At 28.0% G+C, this 11,640-nt stretch overlaps 1 protein-coding gene across 1 annotated transcript; it reads left to right on the top strand.

Annotated features, from left to right (window-relative positions):
• Nucleotides 1-51: 51 nt before the first annotated feature.
• Nucleotides 52-10,035, top strand: LOC106790115 (aryl hydrocarbon receptor nuclear translocator-like protein 1; the record flags this gene model as incomplete). Its single annotated transcript, XM_014754816.1, has 9 exons — nt 52-175; nt 4,456-4,638; nt 6,925-7,171; nt 7,361-7,499; nt 7,577-7,695; nt 7,782-7,864; nt 7,980-8,140; nt 8,238-8,406; nt 8,866-10,035. Coding segments are annotated over 9 exons (1,410 nt in total), but the record flags the coding sequence as incomplete, so codon positions are not given.
• Between the last annotated feature and the right edge of the window lie 1,605 nt (nt 10,036-11,640).

The following is an 11,640-nucleotide window of genomic DNA, read 5'->3' as shown; positions in this document are numbered from 1 at the left end:
AAAATTGTAATTTTTGGACGAGAGAAATACTAAATAAATAATAAAAATATTTATCAGGGTGATCTTTTGGGTCAAAGTTGGTTCGACATACTTCATCCGAAGGACGTGGCCAAAGTAAAGGAGCAATTATCCTCGTCAGATTTAAGTCCACGAGAACGACTGATTGATGCGAAAAGTAAGTATAAATATTCATATATGACCAGTTTATTTTTTGAAACTGGCGTGTAAGTCCAGTTTCCAAAATTAAAACAATTAGCTATCTTAATAGTTGTATATATATATATATTAGGTCTACCGGAAAGTTCTGTCCGTTTTTGAATTGAAAGAAAATAACAAAATTTTCATACATTTAATAATATTTATTGTAGAATATATTTTCCATCGTTACTTATGACTTCTTGCCAGTGTGATAGCAACTTTTAAATGCCATTTTTTTTTAATAATTTTTTTTTAGAGGCGAAAAACTCAACTAGTGCTTGATTTACATCATCTTCAGTTTTGAATTTTTTTTCCTGTAAAAAATTTTGCAACGAGAAAAACAAGTGATAATCGAAGGGTGCAAGGTCTGGGGAGCATGGTGGATGTGACAGAATTTCTCAGCCTAGCTCTGCGATTTTCTGACGAGTCGTCAAAAAAGCATGTCGTCTGGCATTATCATAATCCGGTATGACGTGCTTTCTATTGAACATTGCTGGCCTCTTTTCTCTTATTTCTTTATTTAAATCATCCATTTACTTACAGTATTTCTCCAAATTTAGCTTTTCATTAGGTTTCAGAAGCTTATAATGTATTGGTCCTTGAATGTCCAACCATATACACAACATTCTCTTCTTTAGGTTCAAGCTCGGATTAGAAGTGGAAAGGGTAGTCTTTCCGGGCTCGCAATATGCTCATATTCTCACGATGTTGTCGTATGTAATCTATTTTTCATCAGCAGTTATCATCCGATCAAAGAAAAATTCGTTTTTGTACCGAGCAAGCAGAGATGTGCATATGACGACTCGGTCATTCAAATTTTTCTCACTTAACTGATGAGGCACCCATTTGCAATATTTATAGACCAATCATAGCTTCCGAATATGGTCGGAAATGGTTTGTTGAGTTGAACTTAGCTTCTCTGCAATATCCGATGTTGTTAAAAATGGATTTTGCTTTCTCATAGCTTTGATAATGTCGTCATCGATCAATGACGGCCGTCTTAAACGTGGCTTATCATTAAGGTCAAAATCACCTGCTTCAAATTTTTTAAATCATTTTTTGCACGTTCTATCTGAAACTGTATATAAACCAAAAACTTATACTAAATTTCGGCACGCTTCTGTAGCATTTCTTCCTTGTTGAAGTTCGTACAAAATACAGTAGCGTAAATGAACGTTTTGGTAATTATGTTTCAACGATCGCCTCTCACTGTCCAATGACACGAGAAGGTTTTTTTTCAGTTTATTTAGGAGAGTACATGTGTATAAATGCAAGGATAACGAGAAATAGTCATATATGACTAAAATAAACATGTTTATATCGATTGAAACTTGAGGAGAAAAAATCGGGCAGAACTTTCCGGTAGACCTAATATATAATCAGATTTTTATTGCACAACTTACAAAGTTTTTTATAATACAATGTCTTATCATTACTTTATTTATATTTATCTCACATTTTTGATCTTAATAGTTACATTGTTATATGATCTTTTCATTCTGAAGCAACTTCTTATTAATATATTTAAAATTTATATTTTGTGTAACACGAAAATTCGTTGGTTAATGAAATGATGAAAAAGTTTATTTTGAAAGTGACGTAAGTCTAATCATAGCGATCATAAATATATTATTTCTTAAATAATGTTAATAATATCAAGTTTGCACATCACTATACAAAAAAACGAGACCACTGATAAATCTAAAAAATACAAGGACACACTTAATAGATTTATTACATTATATACCACCTGCACACCATAGTTATTTTAAATTCTTTCCTCACACACAAACTGGAGAAGATTGAATAATCTATCTATTTATATGTGTGTATAAAAGTTTAATTTCATTTTTTTCTTTTTTTTTTCGAAATTTTGTAACCCCTGTTTTTGAAAAAAGAAAGAAATTTTAAAAGGAAGCATTTAAAATACCAAATTTTAATGAAACACGTTTAAGCTCGGTATTTTGTAACACATACGTTTTTATAACATTTGTTTATTTTCTTTGAAATTTTTGTTAAGAAATGTTATTTATCGAGGTTTTCTACAATAAAAAAAAACAATCGAGATAAGATAAAATAAACAGCAATCCCATTTTTTTAAATACAGACTAGCTTTGCTAGTAATTAATAAAACAATATTAATTTTAATGTTAAAAATTATTTAACAAAGAGAATAAAAGTTGAAGATTTTGTTAATTTTATATAACATAAAAGTGTATAATATTTATTTTTATTTCAAAGAAAAATTTACTTTTCCTGTGGACGTGTGTTTTCTTAAAAAAATTGAAAATGTCATTTCATTGATTTTGAAAGTGGCGTGTAAGTCCAATCATAGCGATCAAAAACATATTTTTTAGTAAATAATGTTAATTATGCTAATTGGGATGATAAATTTGACACCCTTAAAAATCCAAAAACATTATTCTACTATGTCACATAACTCTAGTCACGATTTTTCAAGTACTTGTTATAACATGACAAAAAAATACTTTAAACAAAAGTTCATCTGTTTTTGATTGATTATACATTGCAATAAAAAAAAGTTCGAAAAAAGGCCTAAAACAGCAATGTAGTATTGTTTGTGTTTCGTTTATATTATAATTATATTATAAACTTATAAAATTATTTATTATTAATATTATATATATATAATATTTATATAATATATGAGACATATTGAGAATCAGAATGGACTATCCAATATTTTTTCATTTTCACCAAAAATACTCGGTATTTTGTAATAAAACTAATACATGAATAAAATTAATCTGTTACCTACATCTGAATCTACAAAAATAAAAATGTTTCAAAACAAACGATGTGATCTACAACAAATTGATATAAATTTGTATAATTTTCCAAAACATTTTTCTTTTTGTTTTTTCAATATCACAGCTGACAAGGTTGTTCCATTCTGATTCTCAACGGTTCGTATAAAAATCGATATAAAACTAAAAAAAGCAAAAAACAAAAACAAATTTCGATGAATGAAATATGATTCATGTATTTTCCAAGAAAGAAAATTCTGATTATTATTCGGTTAGAAAATTGTCCGTATCCTTAAACATCCATGTTTGACTTTCGACCCAAAGATCCATTAATTATAGCACCTTTCGACATTCACCTGACTGTGGCTTACGCGTCGATCAGGATAACGCAGATTACTCAGTACGATTTTCTTCCACATTCACCCGACGAAATGTCAGTCGTCCTGCAACATTTGCTTCCAAGACCGTTTGTCGATAAACATCTTTGCGAATCGGTGTTACCAGAGATAAACCAACGATTACGAAAGGATTCCTGCATTCAATAAAGAAAATAGACTAAACAAGAATTGTCATGATGATGATGATAATGATGATGATGATGATGATGCAAAATATTCATCACAATCATCGGTTATCTCTAATTATCATCTATCAACAAACATCAATGTACTTAAATCTATTGTTTTTATGCAGGAAACTAATAATTTGACATTTTCATTTTTAAACTGTTATCTTTTTAATGAATATCCTTGTTTTTTTATATATTTTTATATTTTCAACAATTTTAGTTAATATATTTCTGTAAATGTTCTTTTTATCCCGAACATGTTTGTCCAATAAAATTTTCAATCTTTTTCGAGTAAATGTTTTAAAAAGTTATTTACAAAATTTCTATTTATTCTATACGAACCTAATCCAATGTTACGCGTTGTCATATATCTTTGTATATTAATCTTAAAGTAATATATTCGATAATAGGTTGTAACAAGAAATAATTATGCTGATTAGGATTATGTTAATAAATATAGATGGACAGTATTTGTGTAATAGATTATACGTTGATACAGGATTGCATAAGAGTTGCCTTAAGGTAGAATATTAATGTAGGAGATGTATACCGTTATTTTATTGTATATATTTTTTGATCATTTGTTTAAAATATTCATCAAAAATATCGATAATTACTGATTCAATAAATATCAAATTTAATTAACATTAAACGTATCAAAAAAAATGCTATATGTATAACTATTTCTACTATAATAAATCAAATGACCCAATCTTCAAAAAGTCATATATTTTATGATATACGAATAACAAAAAATATATCATTTTTGCAATAAAAATTCTTGTGTCACTCGATAACAATTAAAATAACTTTTAAGAAATTCTAGAAAAAAAATTGTACAACCGGTCATGGTACGTGTAATGTTAACGATTAACGAAAGAGATGATTTCTAAAAATATTATTGTAATATTTTTTTTTCAGCTATGTTACCAGTGAAAACTGACGTTCCGCAAGGCGTGTCCCGACTTTGTCCAGGTGCTAGGAGATCCTTCTTTTGTCGAATGAAACGTAAAGTTGAAGGAGTTAGATGCAACGAGTTACAAGTTAAAGAAGAAGCCGACACGACTACAGGTTGTCACAGACGAAAGAAACAACAAAATGTCGGTTAGTTGTAATATTGTCTGTTTTTATTTTCCCTTATACGGATTCGAATCACTTTTATACGAACACCTTTTCACAATTATTCTGTACTACCAAAGAGGTTTGAGTCGCATATTTTTATCGTTTCTTTTAAATAATCAACACTATACAGTAGTTTTTGTTTTTTATTTTTTTTCTTTAACGGGTCATCCATTCATTTTTCTAATCGTTACCTGATTTCAATGAACTAAAAGGTTCCCTTTAGTAACCCAACGTATAAAGAATAAAAACATATTTATTTTAGGCATATCACAATATCAAATGATATAAGAAATTATAAAAATAAACACACAAATTTGGTATGCCACATTTTAGATACTTATATCAAATGTATATTAGAATTCTAATAATATATGAGAATATTTAGAAATACATTAGAACTTCTAATAATATATTAAAATATTTAGATACTTATATATATAGAAATGTATATTAGAAGCTCGAAATACTTTCATTTCCCATTCATTATATTCATTTGGTATTCAAAAGAATATTATATTTTCACTATTAAAATTATATTAGATTCATGACAATTCATTTTTCTAATCATTGCCTGATTTCAATGATCTAAAGGATTCCTTTTAGTAACGCAACGTATATAGAATAAAAACGTATTTATTTTAGGTATATCACAATATCAAATAATATAAGGAATTATAAAAATAAACACACAAATTTTGTATGCCACATTTTCAATACTTATATCAAATGTATATTAGAATTCTAATAATATATGAGAATATTTATAATTAAATTGGAACTTCTAATAATATATTATAATATTTAGATACTTTTTTAAAAATGTGTATTAGAAGCTCGGAATATTTTCATTTGCAATTCATTACATTCAATATATTTATTTGGTATTCAAGGGAATATTATATTTTCCCTATTAAAATTATATTAGATTCATGACAATTCATTTTTCTAATCATTGCCTGATTTCAATGATCTAAAGGATTCCTTTTAGTAACGCAACGTATATAGAATAAAAACGTATTTATTTTAGGTATATCACAATATCAAATAATATAAGAAATCATAAAAATAAACACAAATTTTGTATGCCACATTTTAGATGCTTATATCAAATGTATATTAGAACAAATTTGGTATGCCACATTTTAGATACTTATATCAAATGTATATTAGAATTCTAATAATATATGAGAATATTTAGAATTACATTAGAACTTCTAATAATGTATTAAAATATTTAAATACTTATATATATAGAAATGTGTATTAGAAGCTCGGAATATTTTCATTTGCCATTCATTACATTCAATACATTTATTTGGTATTCAAAAGATTATTATATTTTTTCTATTAAAATTATATTAGATTGGTGACTATGCAATTGCAGTTATCATAATGTTAGTGACTGATTTGTGTGTTAAATCCCTTCCCAAAAAAAAGTGTCTTTAAAATAATCCACCAACATAGCTATGTCATTGACTAGTTAGTGTCATATAATGAATATTTTTATTAATAAAAAAATATAATATGTGTAAGAGGTGATTACACATATACATACGCACATAAATAACACGTATATAAACACAAAGTTACCATTAACTAACTTGAAAAATATATATTACGAAAGGAATTCGCGTTTCCTTTCGTTCAATGAAAGAGAAAGAGAGAAAAGATTAATTCAGGTAACACAAAGTTCTTCATCGAAGGTGAAAAATCTTGATGATCGGTGAAAGGACTTCGAATGCTGGCGCGTTCTACCATGTAGCATCACTTGAAATATCGTTATTACTATCTCGAATCCCGGGAATAAAATTCTTTTTTTCTCAAACCCCATAATAACATGGTAAGAAATGTTGTAGGTTCGCATAACTTTTCCTCTATCGTTTTATGTATCTATCCTTTGTATGTGTATGTTTGTATACACCCTGGATAATTGATACTTAGAACGTAAAATAGATTTTATACTCGTGTAAGTTATGGGTTTTTTTTTATATGAATGAATTTCGTTTTTATATGAAAATAATAAAATACACATATGAATATATTATTTTTAATTTCTATTTTTTTTTTTTCTTTTTTTTTTATTATACTTATACGAATTATTATTTTTTGTTATAATAAGAATCAATTTTTAAAAATATGGAGATAGAAATTTATTTGAAATTTCTTCTCGTTAAAATGAGATAATTATGTACATATGTATTATGAATTATGTATTATAAATGATAAATATTGAACAATTATTTGATTGTTTGATCATTATATTTTTAGATTGGAAGTATTGCGTGATACAATGTACTGGTTACTTGAAGTCATGGGCACCAGCAAAAATTGGTTTGGAAGAACAAGAAGGAGAAACCGATGGGGAAGCTTGCAATTTGTCGTGTTTGGTTGCAGTCGGTCGAATTCAAAGCGTACTTCCAACACCGTCGACCTCACCAAGAAGACCACGTCTTCGAACGATAGAATTTATCTCGAGACATGCCATGGACGGGAAATTCTTATTCGTGGATCAAAGGTCAGTTAGAATTAGCTACTATTTTGCAATAGGACGACTAGAAAACGATGACGAGGAAGATGGAAATTATTTTGCCGTTCATTGAATGACCGCAAATGTTAATGAAGTCTTCTTCTCTATCTTTTTGCGGTAAAGAATATAATAATAATAATAATAATAATAATATTATAATTTTTCTTCTATCTTTAGAGCCACATTGGTACTTGGTTTTCTCCCTCAGGAACTTTTGGGTACGAGCATGTATGAATATTATCACCACGATGATATACCACACCTCGCAGAATCACACAAAGCTGCATTACAATCTTCCGAGCGTGTTACAACCCAAGTAAGTCTAATAATAAATGATAATAATCTTCTATGCGGGTCCTAACTAACCTAAATAATTGCATTCATTATTTTCAGGTCTATAGGTTTCGAAATAAAAGTTCGAATTTTGTGAGGCTACAGTCTGAATGGAAATCCTTTAAGAATCCATGGACCAAAGATATTGAATATTTGATAGCCAAGAACTCAGCCGTTTAGTAAGTCTCGTCTCTTGTAACGTGATTTTTATATATATAATCATTTTAATATATTTTATTTAATTATATATTTTATATTTTTGAAGTTGTGACATTCGACAAGCTGGAAATAGTACGAATAAATCTGAAGATTCCAGCGTGCAAGAAAATTATGAATACTTTGCTCAAAGTAAGTATTTTAAATATATCATATATGCCACGATAAGTATAGATTTTTCTAAAATTATATATTCTTATCAATAGATAATAATTATTTGTTTTTTTTTGTTTTGTTTTAATTCTAGGCAATGGCGGCTTGGAAAGACTTATCACGAGTCATGTAGAGGTAAGTAAAATTGGACGACAAATAGCGGAAAACGTATTGGATCTTCAAAGACGTGGTGAAGATTCATCCTCGGGAAGTAGTCCATGCCCAGGTGTAGAATCCGCATTGTTAAATACCGAGGTAATTATATAATTGCATTTTATTTCATAAAAATATAAATATATGTATTATACGGACATGTGTTAAGAGCCCAACTATCTATAACAATTGATACTAGGGATCATCTTTCCGACCTAAGTCGCAGATTACGACCACCGCTTCACCAAAAAGAATTCACGAGGTCCCACAAGCAGGAATAAGTGCTGATAACAGCAGTAGCAACCCAACGTCCACGTACAACCATGTAGCCAACAACGTTCAACTCAACAGCATCGCGAACGACCAAGGTCATAGCTATTACTGTCTCTAGGAGTCGTTTATTGGTGTGTAGTGCGAATGCCGGATTTATCAGAAGAGAAGAATAGAAATATGTAGATCGGAAAGAACAAAAATAGAAAGGAGAAGACAAAATAATTTATGAAAGCAAACAACATATTGATTTATGTGCATGATCATGGAAATATATGTATAACATAATAACACTCGCATACACGCATATATATGCATGTTCATGGACAATATTTATTTTTCATAATTAATTTTTTTACCGATAATATTGTATATACGGATTTAGTTTTTTTGTAGTTCTTTTTTTGTTTTTTTTTTTGTTTTTTTGTTTTTTTGTTTTTGTGGAAAAACTTTTAACGGGCACTGAATAAAAATCTTGCACGGTTCCTATATACAATTATTCTCTTTGGATACAAATAGTAAAAACCACGCGCAACGTTAAATATACTTCTTTTTAGGACCGTTACCAGACGAGGATATGATGGAAATGATCGGTGGGACTACCATTAATGAGTCCCCAAATCCAGTCCCCTCCGATGGAAATGACGAAGCAGCTATGGCTGTGATCATGAGTCTTCTGGAAGCTGATGCTGGTTTAGGTGGACCTGTTGATTTCACCGGATTACCTTGGCCTCTACCATAATGTGAATTACTTTAGTGATTTTCTTATAAAGTAACTTCTTCTTTTTTTTATTTTATTTTACTTTTTCTTTTTCGTTACCTCCATTTCGTATTAGTGAACATATTTGTATAAGAGTCGTTAGTGAAAAAGTGTATATACTATATATGACTATTCCATGTACCTGTAATCGAAATTTTGACAAAAACATTTTTTCAACATTCAAGTATATATATATAGATGAATTCTATGAATCTTTCAAGTATTTCGATTAAATGGTACACTTATGTTAGTAAGAACTTTATAATGCTTGTTCTCTTGACGTATAGAGTTATACATGGTGCTAAAGTGGTGTTTCGTGGAATACAGATCAGTGACAATTGATGTCCACGTTTTATGAACGTTCCTTAGCATTTATTGTTATGTTACAAACAAACAAACAAAACAGAATAACACGACAGAGTATTTTGACATTTTATGTGCTTAAAATTAAATAATACTACATGGAAAAAAAAGAATGTATCATTCATAATGTTTAGAAACAGAGACTTTTATATGTAAGACAACATCTTATGTCTGTCAAATTTAGTTTCTATAAAATAATTTATTTAACATTAATATGCGATATTGTCAAAAATATCCTATGAGGAATAGTGTTGATGATGATGAAAAATGGAAATCAAATTTTTCAATGTTTTTCAATTTTGCTAAAAATAATGATAGACGCTATAATTGTAAATAATATAGAAAGGTCTCTATTATTGTAACATGATGCTAAGTGTACCTAATTAATATTTAAGAATTTCAGCATCGACTTGAAGATATCTTTCTCATACTATTGTGGAATTAATTATGGTGTTTAGAGTATTGCGGATGTCAATATTGTGCAATATAAGGATTCCTAATGATGAATTCCCTACAAAATTATAATGTTAATTTTTCAAATATGTGTTATGTAAGTATTTGTAACTGATGTGATTACATGTCCGAGAAATCATTGAATTTTAAATATTCGACTATTTCGAACATATCCATTTTGTATTAGATATATATGGGGGTTTCATTTTATAAATAATACTCCTAATACATTACGAATATAATTTATATTTCATTATTATTTCAATGAAATATGAAATATAAAAGAATGTATCTTACTCTTCGATGGATTATATTTTTGTGCGCTTTGTGACTGATATTATTAATAAATTTTCTTCTTTTTTTAATTAAATGATAAAAACGATCAAATACTTTTTGAAAATTTAATTTAAAAAATCAACAGAGAAAATTGTAAGATCTCGTCCGATTTTTGTGTTATTAAATATATTTAATTTATTATCTCGTAAAAAATAATTAAATGTATAGTATACGTCGAAGAGTGAGGATCAAGGCTGTGAAAACTGATTTTCTTTCGCTCTGTAAAATTGCTTTATATATGCAAATTTGTAAAACTAAGAGAGTTATTAAATTTAAAAAAAAAAAAAAAAAAAACTTAGGAAAACTGTTTAAGGTAACAGATTAATTATAAAACAGTTTGCTCATCTATATAGTTAAGATAATCCCTTCGACGTTAATATCAAGTAGAAATAATTTATCTCAAATTATAGATCGAATAAAAGACATAGAAAATTTATAGTAAATTGCAATAGAATTATTATCTTCTCTTTTACTACCTTTTTTCCATAACATTTGATTTATCTAGTATCGTAAGGAAAAGAAGATTATTATATTTCTAAATCACACACACACACACAAAATGAAAAAACTAAAGAAAAAAAATGGAAGAAGAATATACATATAATAAAATACATTTGATTTAACAAACATTAAACTTAATAAACTTCTGAGGTAGAAATTTCATTGTTATGACAAAAAGATAATTTTAAGGGGCACACCTAGTGTGACCGCCTTAAAAAAGGTGATTTTTGGGAATTTTTTTTAAAGAAAACTACTGCATGAAATATTTTAAAATTTAAAGGATATATTTATACATAATTAACGAATATTCACTAAAATTTTCAAATGAAAAAAGGTAATTTTCAGCGAGTTATTCGCTATCTCTTAAGTCACTAAAAAAAAAGGGCCTAAACGGCTGCAGTGATTCCGGCCTTCACCGTGGATGAAATAAAAAAAAAATACTGTTAATCTAGAAAGTATTGTCTATACAATGACCTAAAATTGTGAAAAAAATTGAAATTTAAACAAATGGCAGACTTTTTAAAAAAAAATCGAATTTTGCTCAAAATGTTGATGATTTTTGGCCCGCCGAAATTACATTTTTTATACAATCGAAAAACTTTTAGGTCATTGTACAGAGAAACATATACGAAATAAGCAGACAAAAAATCAAAACGATCGGATGATTCTTCTTCGAATTACAACTGCAGCCAATTTAAAAAATGTAGTTTTGAGAAAAACCGCGTTCAAAGATAAAATGATTGCTTTCTAATCCCTGAGCAGCTACTCTTTAGAACACTGTAATTCTAAAACTATTTAAAATATTTATTTGAAATTTCAGTATGTTATTTTTAAAGATAAAGACTATCAAAATATACACAAAAAAAAATCAATTTTTTTAAAATTTCACACTAGGAGTGCCCCTTAATCGCAAAAAATG

This window comes from Polistes canadensis, unplaced genomic scaffold, assembly GCF_001313835.1.
Source record: "Polistes canadensis isolate GaletaPanama2010 unplaced genomic scaffold, ASM131383v1 scaffold_215, whole genome shotgun sequence".
Taxonomy (NCBI): Eukaryota; Metazoa; Arthropoda; class Insecta; order Hymenoptera; family Vespidae; genus Polistes; species Polistes canadensis.
The sequence above is the reverse complement of the archived record's forward strand: the minus strand, read 5'-3'. Positions and strand labels throughout refer to the sequence as shown.